The sequence below is a fragment of the Semicossyphus pulcher genome, unplaced genomic scaffold, assembly GCF_022749685.1.
Source record: "Semicossyphus pulcher isolate SPU_LCO1_2020_fin unplaced genomic scaffold, fSemPul1.0.p SCAF_16, whole genome shotgun sequence".
Classification (NCBI taxonomy): Eukaryota; Metazoa; Chordata; class Actinopteri; order Labriformes; family Labridae; genus Semicossyphus; species Semicossyphus pulcher.
The window spans coordinates 26,623,812-26,637,500 of NW_027211670.1; the positions used below are offsets into that span (position 1 = coordinate 26,623,812).

A 13,689-nucleotide genomic window follows, 5' to 3' on the forward strand; every position below is an offset into this window, starting at 1 on the left:
ATAAATCTCACATTCATGGCTCAGATTAATAATTGTTTTAAAGGCACCAAAGTTTTTCTGTTTGACGTGTTTCTGTTTATGAATTTAAAGGTTTATCTTGTGTTTCCTCCGGAGCTGCAGGATTATTATCTTCATCAAAGATCATCAAACGTGCGTCCAAAAGAACAAGAAGAGATTCAGTTTGTTTCTCTTAAAACGTCAGATGATGTGAGCTCTGTTAAAACAGCTGAAGAACAGTTTCCTGATTGCTTTTGTCGGCAGTGTCAGCTCTGTGTTTTTCTGACGCTCAGGACAGCAGCTTCACTCGTGTTTCACTCGTGTTTTATTGTCGTCATAAAAACAGAAAAACTTCCCTGAAAAGAACAAAATGTTCTGATTTCATGTCTTTCTGAGCACGCGGTCGTGTTTCACATACGTGAACACACTTTGGCATCAAACACACATGATCAGAGAAACAATCAGCCCTGTGAGTCACTCAGTCACACTTTCAGTCACTTTATTACTCAAATAATTCTTCTACTGAAGCTCAACCCGTGAGCGACTTTAAGTTTGTGTTTTATGGTGTTGGTTCCTGTTAGCCTCTCAGCGTTAGCGTGTTCCCTTCATCCTGCTCCGGTCCAGATGTTGGTCGCTGTCATGTGACCGAGCTCCAAGCTTCAAAACAAACAATCAGCAGCTCGTTATCCAAACAGGAAACTGTTGTTATGGCTTTCTTTTCCATTGCTACAAAATAAAAGCATGAAGTTTGTCACAGTGATTGGGAGACTAAATATATCTATTTCCTGTCAAACTGCCTCAGCCAATCACAGCTCTCATCACTGACTCTTGTCTGTTGTGTCGATGAATCCAATTGGTCGATTTCTTTGAGGCTACGAGACGACGGCCTGACTGACAGCTTCCTTGTCGAAGGTGACGGTGCAGTCTGATTGGTCCGACAAGCTGAGGGGGAGGGGCTCGGGCTTGGTGTCCTTGGCGATGGAGGTTAGCTGATGGCGGTGACAGTGTCGTATACAGGCAACAGTGAGGAGGACGAGCGAGCTGGCCAGCAGGGCGGCACCACTGAGGAAGAAGGTGGCCATGTAGCTCCCTGTGACGTCAACGAGCCAGCCTGCAGCAAGAGAAGAAGACGTGGTGAGTTTAAAGTCTGTGATGACAGTCGGACAGACGAGTCCAGTTAAAGACTAAAACAAATATTTGAATCGGTGACTCTTTGATGAAACATTTTTACTTTGTCCTGCTCAGTCGGGTCTTTAAGATCAAATTCAGGGCTCTTCACAGTTTCTACGTGCGGCGCTGACCTGCAGGATGTTAAAGGGACAGAATCGCTCCTGGTTGTTTTGCTCTTCTGTCTCTGACCGACCAATCAGCCGCCTGCTCTGATGTTACGTAAGGAAGCTGTTATCTTCTGCTGAGGTGTTTTTACTCGTCAATATTACATCACGTCCCGCTGATCGATCAGTTTACACATGTGGTTCCCTTTGAGTCGGTACTTTCTCAATACAAGTCTGTGGTAACAGTCCTGAGGCGGGGCCATGAACACGCCTCAGAGCAGCTGGTTTGACTGAGAGAGACGTGCGGTGACCACGGCTCTGTAAAGGGCTGAACGTCAGCTGTTTTTATCAGATGCTTCTGGACTGTAAAAACAATTACAAATATTTTACACCTCGCACTACCATCTACATTTCAGAAGAAACCTCAGTTGTCCTACAGGACTTAAACGCGACACATGTTGCTCATTGAGCTGCTCATTTAAAACAGGTGCAGGTTTCAGGTTGGTTTTACCTCCGATTGGTGGGCTGATGAGGTATGGGATGGCGTGGAGGAAGTAGACCACGCCCAGCGCAGAGGACAGGTACGGAGCTCCCACCAGGTCTGAAGTCACCACAGGGATCAGCGCCACGTAGGCGCCGTCGAAGTACCCGTAGAGGACGGCGAAGGGCACAAGGAGCGTGAAGGAACGCAGCAACGGTGCAAAGAGGCAGCAGAGACCCTCCATCGCCACCGAGAAGATGTAACACGGCAGACGGTACGGCTTCAAACACCTGAGAGACGGAGAGGAAGACATGTTTACACTTTCAGGAGCAGGACAGAAAACAGACTTCAAACGACCTGAGAGCCAAACATGTTCCAAAGGAGTGACACCAGCGAACTCTCCGTCAGACTGTGTTTCTACTGTTCTGAGCGTTCATGTAGAAAACATGTTAGTGGACACACTGGAGACCTGGGCGGGTCACTTCTAAACATCCGAGTGCACAAAACAAACACGTGGAGTTCCCCAAGGCTCCATCCTCGGCCCTGTTCTGTTCAAACAAAGAAGAAACATTTTCAGCTCCTCTCAGTCAGGTGTACCTCCTGTCCGTCAGCCAGCCGAAGGTGATGTTCCCCACGATGTCGATGACTCCCAGGATGGACATGAGGAAGGCGGCCTGCTGGTGGCTGACGCCCACGCTCAGAGCGTAGGGCACCAGGTAGACGAAGGGGAGGCTGCAGCCACTGGCCAGGAACAGGAAGGACACGGCCAGGCCCAGGAAGTCCGGCAACAGCAGGAACCGGTACTCCTTAGTGGAAAGGAACCAGGAGCTGAAGGACCGCCCCCTCTGCGTCTGAGGGGCGGGGTTTCCTGGGAGCAGAGACTTTCCTGATGACAGCAGGCTGTCCTCCGATTCTTTGGAGAGTTTTACAGCGAGCTCGGCGTCATGTGACGAGATGTTACCTGCATCAGGAGACAGACAGGTGAGGATGATGATGAGAGGTGAGGTGGTTTGTACTGTGTGTTACTGTGTGTACTATGTGATAGTTCTTCTGCAGACAGCTGATTGTGCCAGCTGTATAAACATTAGTGTGATAAGTGTTTCATTGCTCCTCACCAAGTCTCTCCTCTCCCACTGACTCCCCCTCCTTCCCTTCTGCCTCCTCCTCGTCCTCCTGCACTGTGATTGGTCGGAGCAGGGCCCCACAGACACACAGGTTGGCCACGAAGGCGCTGAGGACGAGCAGCGCCCCCCTCCATGAGTACAGCTCGATCAGCAGCTGCACGGCCGGCGCTAGCACGAAGGTGCCGATCCCGCTGCCCGACATGGCGATGCCGTACGCCAACGCCTTCCGTCTGTGGAAGTAACATCCGACCATGGCGATGGCCGGCGTGTAACAGAGAGCGAAGCCCACACCTGCAGAGTGAGGCCAGTTTGAAATGAGAGGACAGGGAGGCTTTCTGAAGGTGTGGAAGTGATGAAGCTCTACATGTGCTAATTGTCTCAGCTCTATACTTCATACTGAGTTATTATCATTACATGTTGTTATTGATCATAAAGTGAGGAGGTGTCAGGTGTGTGTCCACCTGTCAGGACTCCCATGCTCAGGTAGAGGAGTTCCAGACTGGTGCTGAAGGAGCTGAGGAGGAGCCCGCAGGAGGAGAGGAGCCCCCCGAGCATCACAGCCACCCGGCAGGACCAGCGGTTACCCACCAGGCTGCCGACAGGAGCTGCACACACACACACACACACACACAGAGTCAGCTGATTGACTGATTGTGGGTCAGAGGTCATCCTTCAGTACAGTACTGACCACAGAGCATGGTGGTGCAGTCCACCAGGCTGTGGATCCACGCCGTCGCAGAGTAGTCGGCTCCAAAATGAGCCTGAAACTCAACGAAGAAGATGGACACACACCTGCAGACACACACAGGAAGTGACACAACAACCAATCACGGATCAATCAGAAGAAGCAGTCTGATCTGATCGGAGCAGATTATCTCCTGAGCAGGTCAGTCAGGTGTGTGTGTGTGTGTGTGTGTGTGTGTGTGTGTGTTACATAATGTGTAAAGACACACCGGTTGCAGCTGATTTGTGGACTTCAGAGCGTCACAGAGAAGTCTCCTGTTATGCAACACGATGAACACATGAACACGTCTGTAATCATTAATGTTTCACTCGTCACTATGACTGATCGGCTCTAAACAGGAGCTTGCAGTGCATTGTGGGAGAAACGCGTGCATCAGCGCGTGCATATGAAGTGTGTTTGTGTGACGTCTGCCTGGTTCGTGTCCCCTCAGCAGTGTGAACACAGGTTAAACGGTGAACAGGGGTCAACACAGGAGGACCGGAGGGGCTGCAGGGGGTCAAAGGTCACACCTTGAAATACATCCAGCAGCTAGTTAGCTTAGCTTAGCATAAAGAGTGGACACAGGGTGAAACAGCTGCTGTCTGATGTTTATATAATCAGTGCGATCGTTTGAATCACTCTCTCTTCACAGAACAGATTTAAGTGTGTGTTAATGTGTAGTTTTAGGGTGTTGCACAGGTGAGCTCTGATTCCAGTGTGTGTGTGGGTTGTCCTTGTGTTGCAAACGTGACGTTTCTGACTGAACGAGGGGCTCTTGAACGCACCGTTAGCTGTAGGAACATGTTATGTCTCTGTGAGGTGATGCAAGTCAAAGAAACTGATGTTTGTTCAGGTGTCAGAGTCTCACATGGAGAAGGTCCGAGCTTCACTTGTATCACATGCACACACACGTACGCACGCACGCACGCACGCGCACACACGCACGCACACACACACGCACACACGCGCACACACGCACGCACGCACGCACGCACACACACGCACGCACACACACACACACGCACTCATGTTCACTTCACAGGACGTTAAATGAACTCAAATTTAAATTCCTGGATTTAATGATTCACGTTTTGCTGCCTTTTGCTCACAAAGACGTCTGCTCCTCACAATGTGTAAGCATAATGATGTCCCCACAACGTAAGCAAGACATGTACACACACACACAGACACGCTCACACACACACACACACACACACACACACACACACACACACACACACACACACACACACACACACACACACACACACTCTCTCGTGGGTCATGCAGTTCATTGTGTTTGGGCTGTTGCACAATCACAATCTCCCTTCAGGCCGAGCTGCATCTGAAGATAGCGCTCACAGATATCTCGACATGACAAAACCTTCGATCATCAAACGGCAGTCGACAAAACGATCCGTTTCCTATCAGAGAAGATCAATAAAGATCAGGATCAATAACGTGGTTAAATGTTCCTGTGCTGAAGATCTGTTTTATTATTTCTTTCTTTAAGTCGCATTAAAAACGTCTTTGATCGTTCAGGAACCATCAGTGATCGATTACTTTGACTGAAGCTGCCTCTGAAGTCAGGGACACATGTTGTTGACCATCAGCTGAAGACAACCTGTGTGTGTGTGTGTGTGTGTGTGTGTGTGTGTGTGTGTGACATGTTCTCCTTTCTTTGGGACCTTTCAGGGTCCAGACTTGGTTTGATGTTTGTGTCAGAGTTTAGGAGAAGGCTAAAACACAGCGCGCATTATGAGTTAGGGTCCCCACCAGCACACATATACCAACACGTGTGTGTGTGGTGTTGACAGAAACAGAAGCTGGCTCTCGTCTTCACGTTAGTAAAACAAGCTGCATGGAAACAAACGACACGCTGACTTTAACTATTCATAGACTGTCTGACACACGGAGCTGTCACTGGAGAGGGAGCGGCTGCGCTTGTTTTGAAGATGTGATTTGAAAGAGTTTGTATCCGTCACAGATTGTGGGTCTGTCGAAACCTGCCTCACACTCACACACACACACACACACACACACACACACACACACACACACACATTATGGCTGCAGCTAACGATCAGTTCATCAGTTCACACTGTGATCCTCAAGATGACAACAAACGTTTCAGGGTGACGTCCTAAATGTTTTGTTTTGCAAGTCACACGTGGGCTGAGATCTGTCTCACTGCAGCGCTCTGAAGCCACAACAAACAGATGTTACTGAGACTGAATGACAATAAACAGGAGGACGCCGAGATAACGACATCAGGACGCAGGTGTGTAGAGAGTTCAGGCTCTGTCAGGTGTGTCTGCGAGACAACAAGAACACGACTTTAAAATGAGTGTTTTCTGAATGGAGTTTGGTTTGACTGTTTCTGATGCAACATCAGGACGTCAGGAGAATCTCAACACAGCGTCTCACAAATGAGTCTCTCAAGTTGAATTCTTGCTGTGGCATTAGCATGCTAACATTAGCTAATTAGCATTAAACACAGAGTCCAGGTGAGGCTGATGGGAGTGTCATCAGGTAATGTCAGGTGTTTAGATCAAAAAGGATTGGATGCATAAAAATGGCGACCTGATGATGGCGCTAGATCAGAGGATCACCAGAGTTATTGCTATTCATCTCAACATGAACGTGTGTGTGTGTGTGTGTGTGTGCGCGTGTGTGTGTTACCTCGTCACCGCTCGTGTGCAGACCGTCACCATGAAGCAGCAGCCGACAATCACCCAGCCCCAGCCTCCGTCCGGAGGTGACGCCGCATTGCTCCGCCGCGTCCTATCAACCATCCTGCAGCTGGAGCCGATATCTGGTCCTGGTTCTGATCCTGGTCTTGGTCCTGGTTCTGATCCTGAGGGGGTCTGGTCAGAGAAAGAAGGAACCAGTAAAGAGTTTGTCTTGCTGAGTGGTGGATCGGCCCCAGCTTCAGTTCTGATCCTCTGGAGGGAAAACCTGAATGTCAGAAGGTGGTTCAAAAGATCTGAGATAAGCGTCTCTGCAGGCTGGCTGGTCCAACAGGCAGCCAGGTATGCTTGCGGTCTTGCTCACTCGTCCTCCGCTGAAGGGGGGTAGAAATAGTTGAGTAGAAAGTTAAAGATGAACAAATGAAGGTGTGGTCCAACAGGGTCCGTTACAAACGAAGGAAACAGAATAAAAACGACAGAGAGACGAGCTGTCTGACGTGTAAGCTAGACATCCTCTTTCTCTGCCTCCTCTCAGTCAGTCCCGTGGAGCCGGTTCAGTCTGTCCCTGCAGGTCTGAAACTTGAGTTAAAAAGCTTCTTCAGTCAATAAGTCACCAGCTGACCCTCAATCATTAACTGACCTCTCTCGGTGAACTCTGGAGGTGATGAGTCCCACAGCAGCGTTCGACTTAAAACCCTTAAACCTCCCAGTCAGTCGTCTGCTGCAAACCGAGCGCCGCCTCTTTACAAGCATCAACAACATGCAGCTTCATTAACTCACCCGACACCTGCCCCCGGAGGCCGGGACAGGGCGGGGCAGGAGGGGAGGCCCGAGGCAGGTGTCGGATGTCAGCGAAGCCAGAGAATCAGAATCTAACAGGGAGGGATTACTGCCCCACTTCTCACACTGTGTTTACGTTCAGAGAGCTGTTCACTGACAGTAAGGAGGTCAGAACACCAGAACCAAGACCTGGTCCAAGACCTGGTCCAGGACACAACAGTGTGTTTGTTATCCTGAGAGGGTTTCAATGCAAGAGAAGTGGGGTCAGGACCAGAACCAAGGCTCACCACAGACCAGGTCAAACAGGGCCACAGAGACAGGGCAGAACCGGGTCAGGACCAGGGTCAAACAAAGCCAGGACCAGGGTACAATAGAGCCAAAACAAAGGTCAAACAGGGTGCTGCGTAACCAGGGTCCAACAAGCTCAGGAGAACGGACAAATAGGGCTAGAACTAGGTCAAACACAGCAGAACCAGGGTCAGCCAGGACCAGGGTCAGCCAGGACCAGGGTCAAACACAGCAGAACCAGGGTCAGCCAGGACCAGGGTCAGCCAGGACCAGGGTCGAACACAGCAGAACCAGGGTCAGCCAGGACCAGGGTCAGCCAGGACCAGGGTCGAACACAGCAGAACCAGGGTCAGCCAGGACCAGGGTCAGCCAGGACCAGGGTCAAACACAGCAGAACCAGGGTCAGCCAGGACCAGGGTCAGCCAGGACCAGGGTCAAACACAGCAGAACCAGGGTCAGCCAGGACCAGGGTCAGCCAGGACCAGGGTCGAACACAGCAGAACCAGGGTCAGCCAGGACCAGGGTCGAACACAGCAGAACCAGGGTCAGCCAGGACCAGGGACGAACACAGCAGAACCAGGGTCAGCCAGGACCAGGGTCAGCCAGGACCAGGGTCAAAGAGAGTCAGCACCAGGGCTGAAGAGTGGCAGTGTTAGGGTCAAATAAGCCAGAACTTGGGTCAAACAGAGCCAGGATCAGAGCAAAATGGGCAAGAACCCGGGTCAGACAGGGTCAGGACCCGGGTCAAACAGAGTAAAGCCAGGACCCGGGTCAAACAGGGTCGTGAGGAGGAGTTTCGGGTTCCTGCAGTTTCTGCTTTTGACGAAACGAAGATTCACATTCATTCAATAATTAGCTGTCAAATGAAGAGTACACGTTAAAACATGTAGAACATTCTGAAGCTGTGGCGCCCCCTCGTGGAAGCCTCGTGTTGTGCACTTATCTACACTCGGTGCAAAGCGGCAACAATTTTTCAGGAACATTTTTACACTAGAGGATCTGTCACAGACACGTCTGGATTAAAGTCCTGAACGCACCAGCAAACATGTTTAAACCTCTCAGATGACTGAAATGACCTGAAGCACTTGAACGCACCTGATAAAGTCTCTGAACTGAGGAGATATTTTGAGACCACCTTAAAAAAACCTTTTAATTGTTATCTTTCTGACTTTTAAAGAAGCTCTGAGCTCGTCCTCAAACGGCTTCATCTCAGTTTTCACAGCTTTTTATTTCAGACGTTTCTCTTTAATCGTGACATGAAGCGAATCACTTCAAACTATAACTGTGTGTTAGAGCAAATAAACGTCCTCCGACTTTAATGATTTGAGCCTGAGTTCATTAAAACACTTGACCTTTAACCTCTGTCTTTAATCTTCCCTCCATGTGATGAACACTTCGGGGTGCAGCTGCTGAGTCTCTTTAATGTGCACGTTACTTTACAAACTTGAAACAGGTTGTGCAGTAAGTTAAGTGTTCCTCACCTGCTGCACGCGCTGCACACTTTCACTGCTGCAGATGTTTGAGGGTCTCGCGCTGCCTCTGATGCTCCTCGCGGCTCCTCTCTCGCTCTCTCTCTCTCTCTCTCGCTCTCTCTCTCTCTCTCATCTATCAATCCCTGATTGATCAGTTATTGGCAGCTTGAGTCGCTGTGAAGCTCCGTGTTTGGTCTTCATCCTCAAAGTGACACGAGGCTCAACGTGCCTGAAACAACTCCACCCTTCCCCCTCCCTGCCTCGCCTCCCTCCCCCTCCTCATGTTCCCACTTCTTTCTCCTCCTCTCGTCTGTTTTTGATTTTCATTTCCTGCGCTCATTAAATGCTGAGCTTGCAAACATTAAACATGAAGTGAGTCAGCACTTTTATAACATGTTCTAAACTCCCGCACGGAGCGCAGAATACACACGTTTATTTTTATTTGAAGACTTTATATTAGAAATTTAAAAACCAAAGTGTGTTATGAATAAACTTTATAAAACACGTTCAACAAGTTAAACTTCCTTAACTCATCGTATACAGACAGCATATGTCTGTTTTGATTCATTATATCGTGAATGATAAAATGCAGCTGAAAACAGGAAAACGTCTTTTAGGAAAATGTCCTCATATTACCACTTTATAAAATCCTGCAGCCCTGTCACGTTATGAACTCAAAACCTACTGATAATCCAACTAATGAACAATTTAAAAGTCAAATGTGAATACATTAAAACGTTCTGGATCTTTCTGACTTCATCTGCTGAACTGTGGTTTCACAGTCCGATGACAGGATGGACATCAGTGATGAACTCTGAGAGCTCGTGCGGCTCTTTGAGTTCAGCAAAAATACATTTCCCATCAGCCAGCGCATTTACCGACACCTGAGGCCTGTACCTGTACTGCGAAAACGCTGGTTATAAACTCGTAAGTCAACCCAGGGTTTCAATGAGCGCGCTCACATTAAAGGGGCGGAGTCTACAGCGTATGACCAATCACACACAGGGAAACTCTGATTTTGTGAAGAAATAAAGAAGTGAATCCAGACGGAAGTCCAACAGACTGTGTGAATGTTTTATTTCAGTTCATAATTCTGCTGTGTATTGTGCAAACAAGCAAACAAACCTGACTTAATGGGGAACTGTGAGCTTTTTTTAATTTAACACGTTTTTATGGGCAGCGTAGTTCGGTTAATGTCTTAGTAAACTAGTAACTTTACTAAAACGTGATTTTGATCATTCATCCGGACTAAGTTTTTCTTTTGGCTTTTATTTTGTAGAATATTTAACGGAAGCTGCTTCGTTATTTACCGGAAATTGACACTGGTGATATTTGCGTTGGAAGCCTAATAAAGGCAAATTGATACTTTATAGTGATTTATGTACAGCATGAGTAGTGCAGTAACTGCTCCTATGTAATAATATTCGGGTTTTTTTTAAATTAAAATGTGTCTTTTATTATGTAAAATCGTCGATTTAACAACTCCTGAATAGTTTTGGTCGTCCACTGCGGAGCTGAATGACAGAGGTCAAAGGTCAGTAAAACCCGGAACATCAACAACGTAAACAAAGACGGCGGCTCTGAAGTTCACTGACGTGTTAAAGTCGGTTTTTTGTTCTCCGGTACCGCCGACATGTTCTCCGTTTTCCCGCCCAGGAACAGTCTGTTAGTGGCGGCTCTCAGCCTGGTTCTGACCCGCCTGTCCTGCTCCTCTCTTTCCGTTCTGGACATCCCGCATATCGCCTCTTATTTCGGCACCAAGACCCGGTACGAGGAGGTTAACCCGCACCTGCTGCGGGACATCTCATCCGTCAACACGTCCGTCCTCAAACCTCCACCCAACGAGAGGTGCACCCCGGTCCACCTGACCGCAGTTATTAGACATGGCAGCCGGTACCCCACCGTCAAAAACATCCGCAGGATCCGGAAACTGAGCGAACTGGTCCGGACCGAATCTTCCAGAGGTTCCGCGGGCTCGGAGGGAAGCGGGGGCTGGCTGCAGGAGATCCAGAGCCGCTGGGAGATGTGGTACACCGACGACATGGACGGTGAGCCCTGGAGACTCTCACTGGTTAAATACTATTAAAATAATATTAAATATTTGAAATATGATTTAAACTACATCAATTCAATAACTAAAGTATTACAGAAATGTGTTCTGTAAAACTGCTGAAATATCACAGACAATAATGCTATTAGAGAACTGAAACACGACAGTAAATAATGATGAAATATTTCAGAATGTCTGTTCATTCGTGTAGAAATGATGATTATGTTTTTATCAGGTTTATCTTAATGCTCATTCACCTTTCAGCCTCTGAGAGTTTTACTCACAGGTAAACACAAACAGAAGAATATACAAACTGAAGACAAGTTATACTCCTCCCCTCCTCCTCCTCCTCTTCCTCCTCAGGCCAACTGGTGATGAAGGGCAGGGAGGACCTCCGTCAGCTGGCAAAGCGTCTGTCCGTCTTGTTTCCGTCGCTCCTGTCGGAGGAGAACCTGAGGAGGGTCAGTCTGAGGAGCAGCTCTAAGCACCGCTGTGTGAGCAGCGTGGAGGCGTTTCAGGAGGGGCTGCAGCACACCTGGAGACACACAGGTGAACTTCCATATTCATGTACACATTCACGCAGCACACGTTTATCACCTCTGAGCCAATCAGCTTTAAGCTGAGGAGGAAGTTTCCTATCATTCATTGTGCTCACCTGCAACATCTCTGTGTCTATGCAGAGGTGCAGTACAGCCACCAGGTGGACGACGAGCTGATGCGTTTCTTTGAGCGTTGCCGTGGTTACGTGGAGGGCGTGGAGAACAACCGCACGGCGCTGCAGGAGGTGGAGAAGTTCAAACACGGGGAGGAGATGGACGGAGTGAGGAGGAGGATGGCCGAGAAGCTGGGCCTCCCTCACCACCGCCTCACACCAGGTCAGACACACACACACACACACACACACACACACACACACACACACACAGCACTGAGGTGGTCTGTGTAGTTCATAATGAAGTTTGTCCCTCTGTGTCTCCTGTAGATCTGGTTGAAGCTGCGTTCTTCTTGTGTTCCTACGAGCTCTCCATCAAATCTCTGCACTCGCCGTGGTGTTTCCTGTTCGACGAGAGAGACGCAAGGGTACACACACACACACACACACACACACACGCACACGCACACACATTCATTTGTTCTTTTTGTCGTTATTTTATAGAATTCTTTTGTCGATATTTTTCAATGTATTTTATAATCTGTCACTCGATCACTTTTTCGATCACTGCTGTAACAAGTGCATGTCCCGCGTTGGGGGATCAATAAAGTTCATCTTATCTGAGCATGTAAAATAGTGTGACAGAGTGAAGCTTCTTCCCATACAGAGGATCTTTGGTCGAGTTCAGACACACAAACTGACAGCAGATGACTGACACAGCACACAGGCATCATTAGTAACAACATGAACAGGTGCATCATGGGAGCTTTAAATCAGTGACACACTCGTGTATTAGTTCCACATCACTCGTGGGCAGCGTTGTCATGGTGTGTGAAGGTTTCCCTGCCCTGTGTCTGCAGGTGTTGGAGTACAAGTCGGACCTGAAGCAGTACTGGAAGCGCTCCCACGGTCATGTGATCAGCAGCATGTCCAGCTGTCCTCTCTTCCATCACGTCTTCAGGACGCTCGACAAAGCCGGACGTCCCCGCAGGTTGATGACATCACAGGAGACTTTATTAAAACACTAATCTGACAGACAAATGATTGCTGATTTAGATTTTATAAAAACAAGTTTTTATGTGCAGTTTGAAACTGTGACTTAAAGAAGAGGAAACATCTGACTTTGTGTTTTATAAAAAGCTGCTCTGTGAGTTATTTTAACACCGAGTGAATCTGTGTCACATGCTCTTAATTTGAAAGGACACAGGACAGGAAGCTGACAAAAACTAAATCGAATGACTTTGTGCATCCTGCAGGTCCACTGACGCATCACCTGAGCCCGCCTCCATCCTGGTGGGTCACGCCGAGACACTCCTTCCCCTCCTCTCCCTGCTGGGACTCTACAAGGACCAGACTCCGCCCACTGCCAGCAACTACCACTCACAGCATGGTACAAGCCCCGCCCACGCCCTGACATCCAATTAGACACCAGGACACTCTGTAACACTTCATCCAACATGTCTGATGACTGCTGCAGAACTGTTCCCTCCCCTTCAGCTCTCCAGCGCCCCCCTGTGGAGTCTTTACTCTTCGTTCTGTTTAACGCCCTGTGCACTTCCTGTCAGCACCTGTGTCACACCTGAAGCTGTTTGTTGGCTCTTACTGATGTCGTTCCCGCCTGTCTCGATCGTTGCTTGTGTTGTATTAACTCTCAGATGTACGTCACACAACGTCTTAACGGGTTGAATCACAGTTTTATCCCCGCCTCCTCCTGTGATGTACTTCCTGTCTGGTTAGAACCTAAACCTCACCTGTGTCTCTCACCTGTTGTGTCTCACAGGTAGAAGTTTCCGGACCAGCCTCATCGTCCCGTATGCCGCCAACGTGCTCTTTGTCCTGTACGACTGCCAGAGAGGCCCCCGTCTGCAGCTGCTCATCAATGAACAACCGGTTCGATTCCCAGGGCTGGAGAAAGAGGACGCGCCGCTGTACCGGGAGGTCCGGGCCACGTACCGCCACCTGCTGGACGGCTGCGACTTTGACAGGGAGTGTGAGGGGAGGACCAGCGGGCGCGGACCGAACATCGAACTCTGAGCGAGGAAACGTTTGTGATCCGGTGAAAGCAGGTGAAGTGTGCGTCCCGCTCCTCGCCCGCCTTCACCTGTTCTGAGGTCACAACATGTTCTCCGCTTTTCTAGACTTTCAAAGAAAGTCTGA

The 13,689-nt window shown here is 48.9% G+C and overlaps 2 protein-coding genes across 2 annotated transcripts in view; one reads left to right on the forward strand and one right to left on the reverse strand.

Moving 5' to 3' along the window:
• Nucleotides 1-25: 25 nt before the first annotated feature.
• Nucleotides 26-6,395, reverse strand: slc16a12b (solute carrier family 16 member 12b). The gene is made up of 8 exons (XM_069664304.1): nt 6,283-6,395; nt 3,565-3,668; nt 3,338-3,481; nt 2,868-3,167; nt 2,682-2,713; nt 2,350-2,633; nt 1,783-2,042; nt 26-1,108 (listed from the first exon to the last, which is right to left on the reverse strand). The coding sequence occupies exons 1-8, from the start codon at nt 6,393-6,395 to the stop codon at nt 870-872; spliced, it is 1,476 nt and encodes a 491-aa protein (XP_069520405.1). The 3' UTR covers nt 26-869.
• A 3,995-nt stretch (nt 6,396-10,390) lies between these two features.
• The window catches only part of minpp1b (multiple inositol-polyphosphate phosphatase 1b), a 3,474-nt gene continuing 175 nt past the window's right edge, over nt 10,391-13,689 (forward strand). The window contains exons 1-7 of the mRNA XM_069664303.1: nt 10,391-10,878; nt 11,244-11,429; nt 11,561-11,755; nt 11,863-11,960; nt 12,393-12,523; nt 12,789-12,922; nt 13,313-13,689. The exon at nt 13,313-13,689 is cut by the window's right edge and continues 175 nt beyond it. Coding sequence (XP_069520404.1) covers nt 10,464-10,878; nt 11,244-11,429; nt 11,561-11,755; nt 11,863-11,960; nt 12,393-12,523; nt 12,789-12,922; nt 13,313-13,566 — 1,413 coding nt within the window. The 5' untranslated portion in view covers nt 10,391-10,463 and the 3' untranslated portion in view covers nt 13,567-13,689. The remainder of the gene's footprint in view (nt 10,879-11,243; nt 11,430-11,560; nt 11,756-11,862; nt 11,961-12,392; nt 12,524-12,788; nt 12,923-13,312) is intronic.